The sequence below is a fragment of the Castor canadensis genome, chromosome 5 (genome assembly GCF_047511655.1).
Source record: "Castor canadensis chromosome 5, mCasCan1.hap1v2, whole genome shotgun sequence".
NCBI classification, from domain to species: Eukaryota; Metazoa; Chordata; class Mammalia; order Rodentia; family Castoridae; genus Castor; species Castor canadensis.
The window spans coordinates 151,460,962-151,480,497 of record NC_133390.1 but is presented as its reverse complement, the minus strand read 5'-3'; the positions used below and the strand labels follow the sequence as shown (position 1 = coordinate 151,480,497).

The 19,536-nt window shown below is 42.0% G+C and overlaps 1 protein-coding gene across 1 annotated transcript in view; it reads left to right on the top strand.

The window, feature by feature from the left end:
• Window positions 1-4,454: 4,454 nt before the first annotated feature.
• Window positions 4,455-19,536, top strand: part of Cds2 (CDP-diacylglycerol synthase 2) — a 53,173-nt gene continuing 38,091 nt past the window's right edge. Inside the window, exon 1 of the mRNA XM_020178338.2 lies at window positions 4,455-4,769. Coding sequence (XP_020033927.1) covers window positions 4,713-4,769 — 57 coding nt within the window. The 5' untranslated portion in view covers window positions 4,455-4,712. The remainder of the gene's footprint in view (window positions 4,770-19,536) is intronic.

The window sequence follows — 19,536 nt, the reverse complement described above, 5'->3', positions numbered from 1 at the left end:
GCCAGGGCAAATAGTTTGTGAGACCCTATCTTGAAAAAAACCTTTCACACACACATACACAAAAAAAAAGGGCTGGTGGAGGGGGACTCAAGGTGTAGGCCCTGAGTTCAAACCTTAGTACCAAAAAAAAAAAAAAGTGGATCTCTTTAACATCTAATAAAGGTACTATCCATTAGTGGAAGAAAGAATGAATTAAGGAAATTTTTATCTAATGATTGGTTCAAATTTTGAAAAGAATAAAGCTATAGACTCTTCCAAATAACTTCATCAAATTCAAGATAAAGAATTTAAATTCAAGTGAATGTAAACTCAGTAAGAAAGGAAAAATGTTTTAGTAAATATTGGAGATGTTGCTATGGGCTTCCTAACATAAGGAAACCCACAAGAAGGAAGACTACGTAAGTCTTAAAACTTCAGTATGCCTGAAAGCCTTGCATTGTTGAGTATACTTCAGGTTTTTGTGACAGAGAACACAACTCAAAGTGATTAGGAGTGTTTAACATTTTGTAGGACCAGAAAGATTTGGACCAGGCACCTGTACTGGGCCCAAGAGACCAAACCCACGTAGACTTTTAACCATAGTAACTGAGTTTTGAGTGGTTACAGAGGTTCTGTACCCAGGGAACTAATTAACTGAAAAAATTATCCAGTTCAGCCACCACTAATTGCTGGTTGATTGATTAGGCTGTAGGCAGTAAGTTGTTTTCTCCTTCTTGCCTCTATTTTTTCTATAAATGCTATCTGATCACATTGTTGGCTGGAATTTTCAGAACCTGCTCTGGTCCTGGCGGGGAGCTGGCCAATTGTTATAAGAACTTTTTTTTTGGCAGAACTGGAGTTTGAACTCAGGGCTTCATGTTTGCTAGTAGGCGCTCTACAGTTACTCTTTTTTTTTTTTTTCAGTCTTTTATTTTTTGATTCTGGGATCGAACCCAGGGCCTCCCACATGCTAGGCAAGTGCTGTACCACCGAGCTACATCCCAGCCCTACAGTTATTCTTTTTTTTTTTCTTTTATTATTCATATGTGCATATAAGACTTGGGTCATTTCTCCCCCCTGCCCCCACCCCCTCCCTTACCACCCACTCCGCTCCCTCCCTCTCCCCCCCACCCCCTCAATACCCAGCAGAAACTATTTTGCCCTTATTTCTAATTTTGTCCTACAGTTATTCTTGAATGGTGTTTTGGTCTTCTTAGCTCAAACCTTACTCAATTTAATTGGTTTAAGGAATTTTACTTTTTTTTTTTTTTGGCTGGGATTGAACCCAGGTCCTCAAGCAAGCTAAACACAAGCTCTACCGAGACATTATTTCCAGGCTTGGAATTTTCCATTTAACAAGAGAAAAGGAGAATTTATTTATCTAAAAAAGCCAGGAGATGGCTCAAAAGACCAAAAATCGTATGTTCTCCCTCATATGTGGACATTAGATCAAGGGCAAACACAACAAGGGGATTGGACTATGAGCACATGATAAAAGCGAGAGCACACAAGGGAGGGGTGAGGATAGGTAAGACACCTAAAAAACTAGCTAGCATTTGTTGCCCTTAATGCAGAGAAACTAAAGCAGATACCTTAAAGCAACTGAGGCCAATAGGAAAAGGGGACCAGGAACTAGAGAAAAGGTGAGATCAAAAAGAATTAACCTAGAAGGTAACACCCACGCACAGGAAATCAATGCGAGTCAACTCCCTGTATAGCTATCCTTATCTCAACCAGCAAAACCCCTTGTTCCTTCCTATTATTGCTTATACTCTCTCTACAACAAAATTAGAGATAAGGGCAAAATAGTTTCTGCTGGGTATTGAGGGGGGGAGCGGGAGGGGGTGGAGTGGGTGGTAAGGGAGGGGGTGGGGGCAGGGGGGAGAAATGAACCAAGCCTTGTATGCACATATGAATAATAAAAGAAAAATGAAAAAAAAAAATAAAATAAAAATAAAAAAATAAATAAATAAAATAAAAAAGCCAGGAGAATCTGGCTTCCAGTGTCCAGTCCTAGTCTTAGTAAATGTGTGAAAAAATTATTAGTCATAAAATAAACAATGAATGTAAATTCAAATGTAAATTCAAATTCACTGGAGATACTTTTTTTTTTTTTTTTTTTTTTGGTGACAGGGCCTGAATATATACCTGAAGCTAGCTTTGAGTTTGTGATCCTATTTCCTTCACTTTCTGAGCATTTGGGACTGTAGGTCTGAACCACCACATACACACCCAAAATATTGAGGCAAAACCACAATGAACAATGGAGACTTAAATAATGAAGGACAAGAATGTAGAACAGGTCCTGATAAAGGAAGGTAGTATGGGAGGGGAGGGAAAATGAAGAGGGTTAGAAAGGTGTATGTGGTTGATGTATTTTCTACATGTGTGAATATGGAACATTGAAACTTGCAAAGTCATTTTAAGAATGGGGAGAGGGAAGAGGGAGAATAGTGGAGGGGATGAGCCAATCTGGGGTGCATTGTACACATATATGGAAATGTCACAATGAAAACCCCTGTAAAACTATTATGTACTAGTAAAAAGTTTAAAAAATAAAATGCAAATGCTTTGAAAAAATAAGTGATCAATGACGTTGGTCAAAATGGCGGTCATACAGTCTTCAACAGATTGTTTTGTTATTTTGCTTTTTTTTTTTTTTTTCAGTATTGGGGGTTTAAACTCACGGCCTCACACTTGCTAGGCAGGCACTCAACCACTTGAGCCACTTGCTAGCCCTTTAACTGATTGTTTTACAGTTATCACCACTATGTTGTTTACGTTTGTAGACAAGGCAAACAATACAAAAAGCAAAGCTTTCGCTAAATAAATTATGGCCTGAAGGGCCATAATTTCCAAACAAAAGATGCAACAACAACAAAACCCACTCAGGTATTTGTGCAAGGCTGTTAAATAGGAAACAAAGTTCAGAGTTCAGGGATCTGTTAAATTTATTTTACTGTCACGTTAAAGTTAAAGGGCTGTTGTAAGAACTTGAGAATACACTTTTTTTTTCTTTTTTTGCAGTACTGGAGTTTAAACTCAGGGTGTACACCTTAAGCCACTCCACCAGCCATTTTTTGCAATGTGTTTTTTTCATGATAGGGTCTCATAAACGAACTATTTGCCAGGGCTAGCTTTGAACTGCTATCCTCCTGATCTCTGCCTCCTGAGTAGCTAGGATTACAGGCGTGAGCCTGCAGAGATACACTCTTATAAAAATCAGGAATATATAGTCCCCTGTTCAGAATTCTCTCTACTTTCCCCCAAACTCACAGCTCAGGTCAAAATTGCCAAAAGGAAATTAATTGCAACATCTCTTTGTGCAAACGTCTCTCATCCTTAGATTGCCAGATGGTTGGGGATAGGGAGCCCATGTTTTGCACTGTTTAAAATGCATTAAGTAGGGCTGGGGATGTAGCTCAGTGGTTTAGTGTTTGACTAGCATGCATGAGGCCTTGGGTTCAATCCTCATACTAAAAAAAAAAAAAAAAAAAAAAGGAAAGAAAAGCATTAAGTAGGAAACATTGAGGGCAATGCTGGAGCAACATGGGTATGAATGAATTCAGGCAGGGATATAGAACAGTGGTCTGTGCTCTTATTTTTTTGGTGGGACTCGGGCTTGTACTCAGGGCTTCATGCTTGCAAAGCAGGTGCTCTATAAGCCACATCTGTAGTCCATTTTGCTATGGTATTTTTGCCTGGGTTGGGCTCGAACCGTGATCCTCCTGATCTCTGCCTGCTGAGTAGCTAGGATTACACTGGCGTCCGGCTTGAAAACGTTTTTATCAGTATATGATAGCTATACGGGGAGTTTCGTTGTAACATTCCATATCTACATATGTTGTACCCCGGTTTGGTTCATCCCCTCCATTAGTCTCCCTCTCCCCCCACTTCCTTTCTTAAAATGACATGGACAAGGTTTCAATGTTCCATATTCATACATGTATAAAAAGTGCCTCAACCATATTCACCCTCCTTTATGGTCTTTGATTCCTTTCTCTTAAGCACGTCGGCTCAACTGGCCTCTCCAGTTTAGGATCTGACAAACCTCTCCTGGGGTGGAGGCTCAAGCGGTAAAGCGCCTGTCTAGCAAGCCCCAAGTTCAAACCCCAGTACTGCCGGGGGTGGGGGGCGTAACCTTGCACAAACGTTTCCTGAAGTGTGACAAACTCTGTCTGCTGAGGACAGTAAGTACTCGACAGGCTGTAGACCTTCGGAGGGGGCGCCTAGCCCCTCAGCAACCAGTTACCTCCAGGACCCTGGCAGCCCGCGCCGGACGCCCGCAGTCAGGCGGGAGCTCCTATTGGCTAATCACTTGCAGAACCGCACCCTTTTTCCCGCCCCCTCAGGCTATCGTCCAATGCACGCCTCTTCGCTCTGCTCCGTCCCTCCCCCGTCGCCCCGCCTCCCCGTGGTGTTCGCACCATTGGCGGATCTCCGGCCGACTTGGCGACGGTGCGCGTGCGCGCTCGCGCTGAGCCCTCTTCCCTGGAGGAGGAGCGAGCGGCGGAGACTAGGGAAGGCGAGTTGCGCTCGGCTCGGGAGAAAGGGCGGCGGCGGCGGCTTTGAGTAGAGCCGAGCTCCTAGGCTGGCGGCCGGGCTGCGGAGGGGCCGCTGCGGAGCTGCAGGGTGGTTTGCACCCGGCCGAGGAGTCCGTGCGCCTGCGCTAAGCTGCCCGTTTTGGTGGCAGCGCTGCTTGTCTGTGGCGACGTAGCGCAGAAGTCTCCAGCATGACAGAGCTGAGGCAGAGGGCGGCCCGCGAGCCGGATGCAACGCCGGAGGACAAGGTAGCGGCGGCATGGTCCGGGTGGACGCGACCGGGGCGGCGTGGACCCGGGGGCGGCGCGTGCAGCCGGGGAGTCTAGCCCTCCGACTCTGTCGCGGGCGAAGGCGGCACCGGCCCTGGGACGCACAGAGGGTCCTCGGGTGTGCGCGGCGCGCGTCGGGAGGTCAGCAGGTCCCGGCTCTGGGGCGGATTGGGAATGGGAATGGCACCCTGGGCAGGTTGCGCATGGCCGCCTGCCTCGCAGGGCTGGTTGGGGGTCCCCAACACCTTCTTGGGTGTGAAATCTCATGACGCTGCAGAGCCTCCTATTGCCGGGAGGTTTCTCTAACCGCGACTGGGCTGTGTGTTCCCCTTAAAAATGCTACTACAGTTTTTGGGGCGAGGGGATCAAGGCTGAAGGGTTTGTCTCCTGGGAGATTTAAACCCCGCCTTGGAGGTTAAACCCGTTGGCTTTGATCACAGAGGGGTTTTGACTCACAGAGTGAACCAGCCTGTTATTCAGCAGGTTTTGGAGGGTCTGTTCTCAGTGGTGGGCTTGTTTACTGCGCCAAGTGGGGGCATTGTTGGGGGGTGAAGGAGGAAGGTAAGGAGGCCATCTTGACAAGAACTCAGCCGATTGGTGGGTAGACTACTTTGGTTGGAAGTGCACGGTTTGCATGGGGTAGTTGAGGAAGATGGAGAATGGCTGTGTGAATGACAACATTAAGGTTTGGCATTTAGTGGTAGTATTTGTGCTTTTCGAGTTAGCAATGCTCAGAAGCAGTGTATTTGGAAAAGTGGTCACGCAGTGCTGTGTAGAATATACTGTAGGGAGGGAGTCTGGACCAGAATGATGGAGACTACTTAACTCAGGGGTTGCCATCGGGTGACCTACTGTAGATGCTTGCTTTGGGTCACATGGTCACATGATTTCTCCTAACCGTCTGGATTTCTTGTATGTTTTGATGTTGGAGAATCTGACACCACAATCTCACCAGATTATTGGTTGTCTGGAGTTTAGGTTCAATCTTTTTTTTTTTTTTGCGGTACTGAGGTTTGAACTCAGGGCCTACACCTTGAGCCACTCCCTTTTTTGTGATGGCTTTTTTCTTTTTCGAGATAGGGTCTCCTGAACTGTTTGCCTCGGTCTGGCTTCCAACTGCAATACTCCTGATCACTGCCTCCTGAGTAGCTAGGATTACTGACCTGAGCCACCAGCGCCCTAGGATAACTGTACATTTTTTGATTTTTAGAATAACTTTTAGAGAAAATTTAGGTGAGGTACAAACTTAGGTGTATCTTGCAGAGATAAAGTACTTTGAAGTCTGTTGCTCCTGTTGAATACCCTAGTCTGGCTGGGAAGAGCTCTACTCACTCAGCATATGACTGATGAGTAGTCAGATATTTGAAGATTCTAACCCTTTGAAGGGTAGCATTTTACTTTGTTAGTGGGATTCTGTGGACCAAGAAGATGTGAGAAGAAAGAAGCTAACTATAATAATTAGATATGGTAAACAAAGCAAAATAAAAACAACTATGAGGTTATGAGGTGAAACAAAGTTTTTGCTTCTCCCACTCAACTCCTTGATCATCCCTCAAAGATTGTCAGTTGGTTCTTACTTTTCACATCCATGGTTTAGGTAGGGAGGACATGAGGAACTGTCCAACTATAGATGCCTTAATAATTACAGTTGCACTTAAACCACTTCTACAATTAAAGGATGCCTGTGTTTGTGAGTTCTGTTAAGTGCATACCCTTCCCTAAAATATAGCAGATATGCATTCTGTTAAAAGCCTGTTGTAGCTATTAGCCCAGAAGAAGGCAATCAGTACCTAAGCCCCTTATTTAGTGTTTTTGAATTGTCATTTATGGGAATTTTAGTAAGGGCATATTTTAAAAATTGCAAAATGCATTGCTTTTTTTTTTTGACAGTACTTTTTTTTTTTTTTGTGGTACTAGAGTTTGAACTCAGTGCCTCACACTTGCTAGGCAGGTGCTTTACCACTTCAGCCACTCCTCCAGCCCTGTTTTGTATTGGGTTTTTTTTGAGATAGGGTCTCACAAACTCCTGAGATCATGATGCTCCTGACCTCTGCCTCCTGAGTTGCTAGGATTACAGTCAGGAGCCCCAGCCCCCAGTGGCAGTACTGGGTTTGAACTCAGGACCTTGTGCTTGCTAGATAGGCACTGTACCCTTTGAATTATGCCTCCAGCATGATAAATATATATATGTGTAATGTATATATGTGTAATAAAATTTTTTCAAATCCTGATTTATTATGTTTCATAGGTTGGAGAAAAATCTGTGTCCATGATTCTGGCTTTGCCAGTGCCCTGTGTTACAATCCAAGGATGTTAGAAATAACAACACAAGGATGATGTCTTAGGGAAATGAATTGTGAAATGGGAACTTTCTTATCTCGTAGTAGAAAAATCCAGAGAACAATTTTTAGGTCAATTCTTTAAAAGAGCTAGAACAAATCTGAAAGATTCCTCAAAAGGTTATAGTAGCACTTAGTGCTGTGGCCAACCCAGCTGGTTAATAGACAATCACTGTTATCAGAAATAATCTGGAGAATGTGCTTATTTATAAAGTCAGAGGTATTTTGTTATATTTAGCATCCTAGAATGGAATTTTCAAAGCTAGTTGCTAATAAAGGAAATGTTCTCCTCTGAGTGCTTATAATTTTAAAGTCCCAAAGCACAGTATAGTTACCAAACTGAGAAACTTGGAATTTAAGCTTTAGGAATGGTCCTCTTCCTGACCAAGCATGTTTTTTCCAATGGGATTTAGGAAACGAATAAAATCTGAATTGAAAGATTGGAATCCTTAGATGCTGGGGATATAGTATAGTAGAATGCTTGTTTAGCATTCTTGACCCTGGGTTCTGCCCCAGCACTACCCCCTCTCCCCCGCTAAAAAAAAAAAAAAAAAAAAGATTTGTATCTTGAAATGTGATTGGATTGGCATTTCAGGAGGTCTTGGATTGGATGCCAAAGTGAAGGTTCTGGGATTTTCTACTTCACTTAGATGCTGAAGTACTGTTAAAATTAGAGCTTTCTTTGTTTTAAGGCTTAATCCTAGGTTGATGAAAGTCAGCATGGAGAAGAAGTAGATGACGTTATTTAGAAAGGAGAGTGTGTCTGTTAGACACAGGATTTCACTGTGTAGCCCAGGCTGGCCTTCAACTCACTGTATATCCTAGCCTGAGTTGGGCTTAAAGTTGTGTCAACATATCCAGGTAGAAAGGAAAATTTGTTTTATTATTATTATTGGTGGTGGTGGTACTGGGGTCTGAGTTTAGGGCCTTGTGCTTGGTAAGTGCTCTACTATTTGAGCCATTTCTCCAGCCTGAGAATTTAAATTTTAACTGAGGACAGTGATTAAGAGCAGAGGTCTAAGTATCAGCTAGGTTCACCTTGAGCTTTGATGCTGCCACTTGTATAACTGAACAAATCACTTAACTTGTATAAGCCTCAGTTTGTCAATCCCTAAATTGGGAATAATAAAATTGCATGTGTTTCATAGGGCATTTGAGTGGATTCTGTAAGTATCCATGTTATACACCTAAGGCAGAACATGTCACAATGTAATAACCTGTCAGTTATTGTTGCTGCTGATTACAATAAACTTTTGTAGGAATAAACTTAGTCTTAGAAGGTGATTAAATCTTCACATTGTGTTTGGAGTAATCTTATATTCCCCACCTTTGAAGGAGGGTTTTATAGAAAGGACTTGTCTTCTGTGACCTGCCTTCAGTTCTTTTTTTTTTTATTTTAATTTTTTTGTGGTACTGGGGTTTGAACCCAGAGTCTACATCTTTTTTGTGATGGGTTTTTTTCGAGATAGGGTCTTGTGAATTATTTGCCTGGGCTGGCTTTGAACCATGATCTTCTTGATCTTCACCTCCCAAGTAGCTAGAATTACAGGCATAAACCACCGGTGACTGACCTTCTATTTTTCTTATGTAGCTCTGAATCACAAAAATTGCAAAATAAGTCTTTTTAAGTGTCAAATATAAAAACAAGTGTAGTGAGCCTGTGGGAAAAATTTTTTTTTGGTAGCAGAAATGGATAAGGTTGCTTTCCCATTCATTGGATGGCTGGTGATGTATGTATTTTGAAGCCCATCCCTGGGAGTGGCCACACGGCTCCACTCAGAGTAGGTGTGAGGCTATCCAGAAGAAGTGCTTTCTGGTTGATGACTGTGAGCACCAGAACTATTGGTTCTAGCAGCATGCATTCAGTGTTAAACACCTCTCATTCACTGACTCCAGTCTACTATATACAGTGTCTTTGGCTCTGAGCAAGACTGCTATCAGTGCTTATGAGATTAATATTCAGGATTTACATCAATTTTGATTTCCCAAATTTAAATATTTAAAGTTTGCCTGATTTAAAGAATTTTTTGCCATGCTGGGAATTGGTCCATGGTCTTGCACTTGCTAGGCAAGTTCTCTACCACTGAGCTACACTGCCAGCCCTTGTTTTTTTGAGCCGGGGCCTGGTTATATAGACCATCCTGGCCTTGAACTCATGATCCTCCTGCCTTTGCCTCCTGAATCTGAATGCAGACCTTACAGGTGTGTACTAACACATCCAGCTGAGAAACTTTTAAAATGAATTTTGTAGCCAGGTGCTGGTGGCTCACACCTATAATCTTAGCTGCTGGGAAGACTGAGATCTGGAGGATCAGCAAAAGATTAGTCAGGGCAAATAGCCCATCTCCAGAATAACCAGAACAAGATGAACTGAAGGAGTGGCTCAAGTAGTAGAGTGCCTGTTTTACAAGTGTGAAGCCCTGAGTTCAAACCCCAGTCCCACCAAAACGAAAAGAATCTTATTAAAGATTTCACAGTGGAAATAATCATTCTTTAAAGGTTTGAAGCAGTTTTTAATCAATATTTCTGACTTTCACCCTTTTGTATCATTTCTAGGATCATATAGGTAGAGTATCTTCCACCAAAAAGCTTGGTAACCTACACCGGCTGTGACAGCCCCCCAGGTCTTGACTGGTCCTGAAGGGTATGGGGATGAAAAACTACAGCCATTCTTCTGGTTTGGAAAAGAAACAAGGACTGACTCTTGACTGTTAATTTAGCCAGGTCTTGTTGAATGAATACTGATTTCCTGGCATTAGGCAATGTCCCTGCTTTTCAAGTCTTGTCACATGGTGGCTACTTGTTGGGGGAGTAGTGAGGCGCTCCCACATGATCCCTATTAGCCATCTTCATGTGCCAGTCCCTGATCTTTGTTCTCATGTTGTTTGCCCAACAAGAGGGATGGCACTGAGCCTACTAAGTTGAGTGACCTTCTAAAGAAAGTTAAACTTTATCATGTTATTTTAGCGAGGCAGTGTCTGGTTCAGAATTTGAAAGGAGCAAAGGGTACACTGTGAGGTCTTCTTCCTCCTACCTGCTTCTCCCCAGAGGCACCCACAGGCTAGTCTTTTGAGTGCTGTTGTCTCTGTGAAGGACCTACCTTTTCCTGCCAACATCAGATGTTCTTTTGATTGGTGTTGAGGCATCATTTCCTTTGTGTTAAGATCCCCACAGGGCAAGCTTGGGGCTTCTCTAAAGACTTTGCTGAGGTTGTGTTTTTGGCTCTGGGGTTTGCACTCAGGGCCTCACGCTCACTAGGCAGGCACTCAAGTAGCTAGGATTACAAGTGTGAGCCACTGGTTCCTGGTGTTTTTGCTGAGTTTTTAAAAGGGCCTTTGGGACATAGGATTTATAGGCAATACTGTTCTTGGGTTTTTGACATTGAGGGGACATTTGTTATAGAACCGGGACCCTTTTCAGTGGTTGATTCTCAGAGCTGTGTCACCATCATTGTGTCCTGCTATTCCTGTGATTTCAGCGGTATATAAGTACTTATTGGTCATTCAGTCAGTGCAAACTCAAATTGTCTCAAATTTGCCCCCCTTTCTCTCTTTCTCTCTCTCTTGGTTGTACTGTGATTTGAATTCAGGGCCTTGTGCTTGCTAGGCATGTGCTTTACCACTTGAGCTGTACCTCAGCCTTTTTAGCTTTTAGTTATTTTTCACATAGGGCCTCCCTAACTTTTTGTTGTTGTTGTTGGCTTGGGCTGGTCTAGAACCATGATCCTCCATCTCTGCCTCCTGAGTAGCTGGGATTATAAGCATTCACAACCATTCTTGTCCCTCAAATTTGTCTTTTACTCTCTGCTGACCCATTTCTTCCAGTTTCCTTTTTCTGAAGATAGAATCACAGATCCCTCGGTTATTCAAGCTAGATATCTGCTAGTCCTATGTGTCTCCTCTGCTCCTATGCCTGGTCAAGGACAAAGAGTCTAACCAGGCATTATTTGGATTTCATATTGCCCTCGCATATTTTACTTAGTTCAGAACTTGATGCCTGCCCTATTGTAAATCCTTTTTTTAAATGTGGTGGTACTGGGGTTTGAACATGACCTCACACTTGCTAGGCAGGTACTCTACCAATTGATCCACTCCACTAGCTCCCTGTAAACCCTTCTAATTTAGCATTCTCTAGCCCTTGAGGATTTGTTCTCAGCACCTTCTGTTCCAGTCCGTCTGTTCTTTGTATCTTCTTGCACCTTTGAAACTACCCTATGAGTTGAGAATTATGCAATAAACTATAGAATCCTTTTTCATCTCTCTTAGCTAGCACAGCCTCTTGCTTGCCCTCTGTCATGGGTCTTGGTTCTTGATACTTCCAGCCCCAGAAATGTGCTCTTTTTCTGTCATTTCTCTCTCATTGAGGAGTGTGAATTGATATAATCACCCTGGAAAACTGTTGGACAATATTTACCAAAAGCTAAATATGCACAAACCTTATAAACAAGCAGTTCCAGTCTTATGTTATTACTCAGTAGAAATCCTGTATTTATGTTCCCTGAAAGACAAATCCTAGAACATTTAAAGCTGTATATATATATATATATATATATATATATATATTTTTTTTTTTTTTTTTTTGTCAAAGGTTTATTTAGTAAAGCAGGGCAAAACAGAAATAGAAAGGAGTGCCCTCCTCCCCCACCGTACTTGGATATTTTTGTATTTTGGAAATTTCTGTTTCAGTTTTTAGTATGACAAGTATTGATGGATATAATCTTCATAAACAGCTATTGGGGTCCTCAGTCATTGAATGTTTGGTTGCTTCAGTGGACTGTATTACTCTTTAAGGGGCAGAGGGTGGAAGCAGCCCCATCAGTGGGTGTGGAAAGTGATGGTGTGGGCAAATTGGGTGATGAGTAGGGTCACACACTCCTTTGCGCTCAAGTGTTCCAGTTTGGGTTATGCATTATATCACCACCCTGATGGTGGGGTCCTTGAGGCAGATTTTTAGATTTGGCATTAGAGCTACCTTTGTGTTAGTGCAGCTGTGGAGCTTCTTCAACTGGCTATTTAACTTTTTGTGGCCCATGGCAGACCAAGGCTTTGAACAAAAACACTGCTGAATGAAACATTATCACATTAAGAAATTTCTTTGGGCCAGGTGCTGGTGACTAATGCCTATAATCCTAACTGAGTTTGGGAGGATTGCAGTTTGAGGTCAGCCTGGGCAAATAGTTCACAAGACCCCATCTCCAAAATAACCAGAGCAAAATGGACTGGAGGCATGGCTTAAGCATGAAGCCCTGAATTCAAACCCTAATTGCACCAAAAAAAAAAAAAAAGAGAAATTTCTGTGGATGGTGCTATAAGACTTTTTTTAATTAAACATCAGACTTGATTTTTAAAAGAAAGCTTCTATTCATATCATCACAAAGAATATGTCACCAGTGCAACACTCCAGTAGCTTTGGACACTACCCATTCCTTTTGAAATCTGACATACTTTCCAAAATGGGTGATGATTCTGACATTCTTCCTGTAACTTTTCCTGTGTATTGTTTTGTTTACAGTAATGGACTTTTGAGATAAAATACATTCTTTTTTAGATAAACTATTGCAACCGTCAGGTTCTGGATGTATGCATGCCTACTGTGATGATTGTTTATTAATCCACGTGTGTCTTCCCAAGAAAACATTAACTGGGGATGATTTGCAGGGTGTGTGGGCTTGATCTAGTTCTCTCTCCTTTCAGCTTGCAGAACACATCAGCCCTCTCCGGGGGGTGGGGCAGGATAAAGTCCCAGCCAGTTACTGGTCAGTGTGTGTGGCTTAGAGTGCAGCATCAGTTTTATACCCAGTAGTCTCCTTCTTGGGTATAGTGTCAGGTCTCTAGAAGGATGTCTGTCATCTCTCTCCCCTGAAAATACCATTGTACAAGGACAGAATGGGGAGGAGGAGGGGCAGGATGGCCATAACAAGCTTTCCTATTTTGACAAGGAAAGAAGGAGAGACACACAGCAGTGTCTTGGCTGACTTCTTTCTTGAGTGGAAGTTTAACTTTATTTTAAACCTCTGTGTGCTTAGGTGGAATTGTTCCCTAATAGATGTCACTTTAGGTCAAGTGGAGGGGTGCAGAACCCTCTAAGTCCCAGATGAGAATTCACTCTGGGGCTCCAGTCACACTGGAAGGTTAAAGTAATCAGTTGGTCAGTTTGGTTTATTGACAAGTAATACCTTCTGGTTTTTAGGCTGGGGGAATGGCCATGTTCTCTGTAGGTAAGTCTAGGAGTGGAGTGAGTTACAGTTGCATCTTATACAGACCTTCAGTTTTTTTTTTTTTTTGTGGTAGTGGGGCTTGAACTCAGGGCCTACATACACCTTGAGCCATTCTGCCATCCCTTTTTGTGATGGATTTTTTTTGAGATGAACCATTTGCCTGGGCTGGCTTTGAACCACGATTCTCCTGGTCTTTGCCTCCTGAGTAGCTAGGATTATGTGTGTGAGGCATCGGCGCCTGGCCGGATTTCAATCTTTGTTGCAATCCCCAACTTCTTACTCTCATCTACCATTGCATGTGTTAGATATTAGTCCAGAGCTCCTCCAAGTTTCCAGAGGACAGAGGCTTCTATTTTCTCCCAAGTCTTCCAGAAGCACACACTTTGGTTGCATTTTGTTTTGTTTTCTCCATTTTAGCACTTCAGTTCATTTTGTTATCAAGAAGTTCATTGAACTCTCACATCCTTTTATGATTCCTGTCCTTTGCTATTTCTAAGGCTGTGGTTTCCTTCTTTACTGTACTCATGGACACTTCTTTCTGTGTGAATTTGGGGTCAAAGCATGGATCCCACCTATTGTCTTCAACAGGAAGTTTTGAGTTTAGAGAGCTCAAACTGGTGTTGTTGCAACACTTTCAGTTGTTGTTTTTTGTTTGATTTGTGTAGTGAAGGGTTAGAAATGGTTCCTCTTGATCAGTGACACTTAGGAATTTTGGGCTTCTGCCCTTGGCATAAAAGATAGTCAAGAGCTGATGACTGACCTTGGGAAGTGCCAGTGTTTGGTTAGAGATGGGAGATGGAGGAGAGAGGTCAGGGTAGAAGTCAGTGAAAGAACCAGGAGGGTGTGGTGTGCTGGCTGGAGGAAAACATAAGTATCTATGGAGGTGTCAGGTAGAATAAGGAGTAGACATGGTTCATTCCCACTCGTGTGTTTCCCACAGTGGCCCAGTATTCATTTAATAGAAGAAAGAGGCTGTTATCCCTGAAGGTGATGGGACCTAAGTGTTTTGAAAAGTAAACTTTATGTATACATTTGCCAGTTCATGGATTTTTTCAGCACTAGGATTTGAACTCAGGGCCTCATGCTCTTACCATATGAGCCACTCTGCCAGCCCCTCATTTTATGGATTTTGCTATAAGCTCTTACATTTTTTAAGCCTCTATTCCGTTATGAAGTAACTAGCACTATGTGTTCACAACCTGTTTCATTAAACATTACTGCAAAATCTCAGGGTTTTATACCAAAAAATAGTCTATGCCTTGTTTAATTGTAAGTGACTAAAAACTAAAAATCATAAACAAAATAGAAGTACGTTTTTCTCATGTAAAAGAAGTTTGGAGGTTGACATTCTAGCAGTTTCACAGTGTGAAATATTCAAGTTTCTCTATCTTCTTCTCCCACCATCCTGAGTGTAGGGTGGTTGCTGGAATACTAGCCATCATATCCATATTTCAGTAAGTAGGAGTTAGGGAGAGGGAAAAAAGAAGCATACTCTTTTCCTGTAAGGACACTTCCAAAAAATGCACTGTTTCAGAGCTGGGAATGTGCTGCAAGGTTTGATCCCTAGCACTTTTAAAAAATAAAAATAAAAGTAAAAATTTTCACTTAAAAAAGTTAGACACCATCAGCCAGAACTCAGTGATATGTCCTTTTCCTCTGCAAGGAAAACTGGGAAATGTTCCTTATGGGTGGCTATGAGTTTGAGTATCGGGGTTCCTATTTCAGTAAAAGAATAAAAGGGGAAAATCAGCAGTCTCTGGAATCTTCCATAGGCCTGAATATGCTTATTAAAAATTGATAGAAGGCAGGCAGGCATGATATTGAATACCTGTAATCCAATCCCAGCACTAGGGAGACTGAGGCAGGACGATCTTGAGTCCAAGGCCAGTTTAGGCTACATTGTGAGATCCTATCTGAAAAAAAAACCCAAAAATCAAACAAAAACCAAAACACCCCACAACCCCAAAAAACCTAACAGAAGAGCTAAGATGCAATAAAGAAGAAAAACTGTGAGAAAATAAGGGTGTAGAGAAATTAGGCCGAAAGGAGCTGTTCTGCAGGTTTGGAGATAGGAAAGGACGTTGGGTATAGGTATCTACTGTCTACTCTTTCATGGACCCCAGGAGAGCATAGGCATTGAAGTGTGTTTTTTTGGTGTGTGATACATTAATGCTTGGTAAATAAGGAGATAGATATGTAGAAAACTCCACATCAACAGTGACTCGCAAATACATCCAATTCCACTTTTCTAAATGTAGAGGAAAAACCAGACCCTTAGCTCCATGTTCCTCATTGTTTGATTTGTATCTTTTTGGCTTCTCAATAAAACAGAAGTGATTGTTATCTAAAATGATCCTCTTGATTTCTTAAGAAGTTGTGTGGAAATGCCCTGTTGAAGAGAGCCAGAAATGGTGCTGCTTTAACAAGACCAGTTTGGATACAAATTATCCCACAGGACTTCTCTTGTGGCCTTGCAGCAGAAGTGTATTTCCTAGATGTTGAAACAGTAACTTGCTGAAGGTGTCACAGGAACCTGCAGGGTTTGCCTGAAGGGTCTGATCTGGATGCCAGGGATCTAACGGCTTGATGGGGTTGTTCTCTCTGGAAAATGTATATTATTTATAAATGCAGTTCTGTAGACAGTCTTAAAAGTAAGAGCTTTTTGGTGGAAAACAATCAAAGGATTAAGCTGAGAAATAGGACTGAACCAGCTTCATTATCTTGTATGGGAAAACAGGCTCATGGAAACTGGCTGGCCAGCCAGAATTCTCAGGGTCTCTGGCCAGTTTTTTTCCATGGACTTAACTCTGAAGGCGTAAGTCATAAACTTTCTAGTCCTTCACCTGTAGATTGATACGTGTCCATCCTACTTTGATCCTCCTTCATTGCTGAGCTTTTGGTAGCTCTAGATAGCATCTCTTCTTGTAGTCTAGTCTGTGCTGTGTAGGCCGATAACTCCTCTCCTGTTGTTTTGGAACAGGACAAGCAAGAGTCATGTGAACTTTGTGATCCCACAGGGACATCAGCCAAACATCCAGCTTTCTCTTGAACAGTTGCCATTTCTTTCTCCTTGCTGTTCCACAGAATTCTCTGAATAGAGAATTTTTAATTTGCACCCAGTGATCTGTTGAAAATGTGCCACTGGGGAGTGTCTATTTTGAGAATCTCTGGACAAGAACCATTTCTTCCAGAGACATCATCCTCTGTAGGGACTTTCATCAGATAAGTGGTATCTCATTGTAACAGGAGGTCCTGCTTTATTTAGTATTTGGACCAGGACTTAGACATTGTTTCCTAGATCTTGGGGGAGAATTCTCTGGATTGTGGATCTGGTGTTCTAACCGATCACTCTTGTATTTCTCATTGGCATAGAAGAGTTATTATTATTGTAGAAGTTGAACCCTTTGCTGTATGTTGCAAAATTTTCTCAATTTGCCTTTTTGATTTTTTTTTTTTGAGTTTTTGCATTTAGAAGGAGTTCCAGATTATTTTGGTTAAATCTATCGGGTTTTTTTTTTTTTAAACATGTGGACTTGAACCCAGGGCCTTGCACATGCTAAGAAGCATATGTTGTACTACTGAACTACACTCTCCAGTCCCCATGAGTCTTTTGTTTCTTCCTTTGATAACATTCTTAGAAAAGCCTTAGCTCCTTTCCTCTACCCTTGCATGTAGGCATTTAACCTGTCTGATCTTAGTATTTTTATAGTTTCCTTTTTTTTTTTTTTGGTGGGGCTGAGGTTCAAACTGAGGGCTTCATGTTTGCAAAGCAAGTGCTCTACTTCTTGAACTGCACCTACAGTCCATTTTGCTTTGGTTATTTCGGAGATAAGGTCTTGTGAACTGTTTTCCTGGATTGGCCTCGAACCATAGTCCTCTCAATCTCAGCCTCCCAAGTAGCTAGGATTGCAGGTGTGAGCCACTGCGCCTGGCTATAGTTTGCTTTTGATATTGAACTCTTTAATCCATCTGGAATGTATTTAAATGAATGGTGTGAAGTAGAGATCTGAACTGTAGGTTTGTTCTCAAAAGATTTTAGAAAATGATCATCCATTTCTCATAGCTGTGCCATTGTGGTAGGCAGGGTGTGATTTTGTGCAGAATAGCTGCTTAGCAGGGTTGTGATTCTATTAAATGTTCTTAGTATGCAGTGACCAGCTTCCAACTTGAGTCCACTTCTAGATGTGGGCGTGCTGAATTGTCAGAAGTATTGGCTTTTATTTTATAGAGTTGAGCAAACAGTTTTGAAGTTCAGTAACTTGACAAGTTAAAAGTTTAAACACAGATGGACTGAATCTGAGTTCTGTGCTTTCTGCTTCCCTGGCTTCCTGTACTCCTAAGTAATTTTTCTTCCACAGTTTTGCAGGATCCCTAAAACAGAAGACTTGTGAGCTTCTCAGGGAGCAGTGTTGACAGTGCCTACCCATTCCTTATGGTCTGCATGCTGGAAGAAAGGGCATTCTGGGGTAGTGTGAGACTTGTGTGGTACATAATCCTTGCCTGCTGAGGCCCAGCTTAGCTCCAGCTTCTTCTGTGGAATCCTCCACCCATTTCCTTATTTCTCTCCCTTCCCTGAGCTTCTGTAGAAATGGGCAGTCTAGACCCTCATTAGTTGCTGTCTTCAACAGATGGTCTTTAGAGTGAGGCTTTTTTGTCCTGGATTTCTGCAGCTCCCTCATGTAAGTGTGTTGAGCTCATAGGCTCATCTTTCCTGCAGCCTTGGTCATGAACGCCTTGGATGGTTGGACTTCGGTGTTCTAGCATATGTTGGTTGTCAGGAGGTTGTGTTGGCGCTAAATCAGCTGTGAAGATTAGCAACTGTCTGGACAGTGAGAACTAGCTCTGTGGTTTCAGGAGGAATTTGTTAAGCAGCACAAAGAAAATATTGGCATGTCAGTGTTTTATTTTAGTACTGGAGTATCATGTTGATATGTATTAAAGCTACATTAATGCATGTTTAATAGTAGTCCCAATATTTTATTAAAAATTACTTAGGATTTATGAAATTAAAAAGACAGGTAAAGCTAATGCTCAAATACGCAATGTTTTACCACAGAATTCACAAAAATGTAAATGCTAAATATAAATTACTCTTCCTATGGAGGTTAGTAGATTAAATAAACTTTAAACTAATTCAAAGTTAAAATTTACTAAAATGTACTACATTAGCTATACTTACTGAATTCAGAATTAAAGCTGAAGATTTAAAATTCAGTGTTCTTTTAAAATAGGTGACCTTGGTTTAAGTACTTTTGTTCAAGCTTTTTCCCTGTGCTGGAAAACTCTAGGAGGAGGGGGATTAGGAGACTATTGAACTGCATCTTCTTAATCTTTCATGGCTAAAGAGTCAGCTGCTCGTTGCATGGTAACCTTGAGGACACTTTGAGGCAGGTAGGCAGAGACTGTAGCCCTGTTTTTTTTTTTTGATAGTGCTGGGGTTTGAACTTGGCCTCATACTTGCTAGGCAGGTGTTCTACTACTTGAGCCACTCCACCAGCCTGGACTGTAGCCTTTTAATTGTGGTGTGCTATGGGTTTTGTCTCAAGAGACAGCATTTCCTGTTTGTTTTGTTGTTCTTAGTTTCATCATTTGTTTGGAAAGTCTTTGAACTGGAGTAAGAATTAGTCTTCAGGCAGAAGGTTTTCTTTATTGATTCATTTTCTTGCTTTTCCTGATGATTGTGGAAGGAAAGAAGGCTTCTAAATGAGGACACCTGTTGTAGGTAAGTGTCAAAAATGAAATCAGGGAAAGAAGAAAAGCATGTTGTTTAGAGCACATTTGTACACAGGAGTTATGCGTGGGTTTTAGATTTTTCTTGCAGTGCTGGGGATTGAACCCAGTGCCTCATAGATGCTAGGCAAGTGCTCTATCACTGAGCTATATCTCTAGGCCTAGGAGTTGTTTTTATGTTTTGGATTCTCATTGCAAAAGGGGTATCTTGTGTATTTCTCCACCCTTGCTGGCCCCCAATAATAGCTTTGGCATTCGTGTAGTGGTTTAGTTTGTAACCTATTTTTCTTTTTCTTTGAGCAAGCACTCAGCCCATCTTCAGCCACCTTCCCTCCTCCTGATAGAATGAAACTGTGCAGGGGCATAGATGACATGTAGATGTGACAAATGACAGGTATGTACAGCTCCCTACCTTCACCATGCAGCAAAGGACTATGCTGACCTGCAGTGCCTTCTCTGC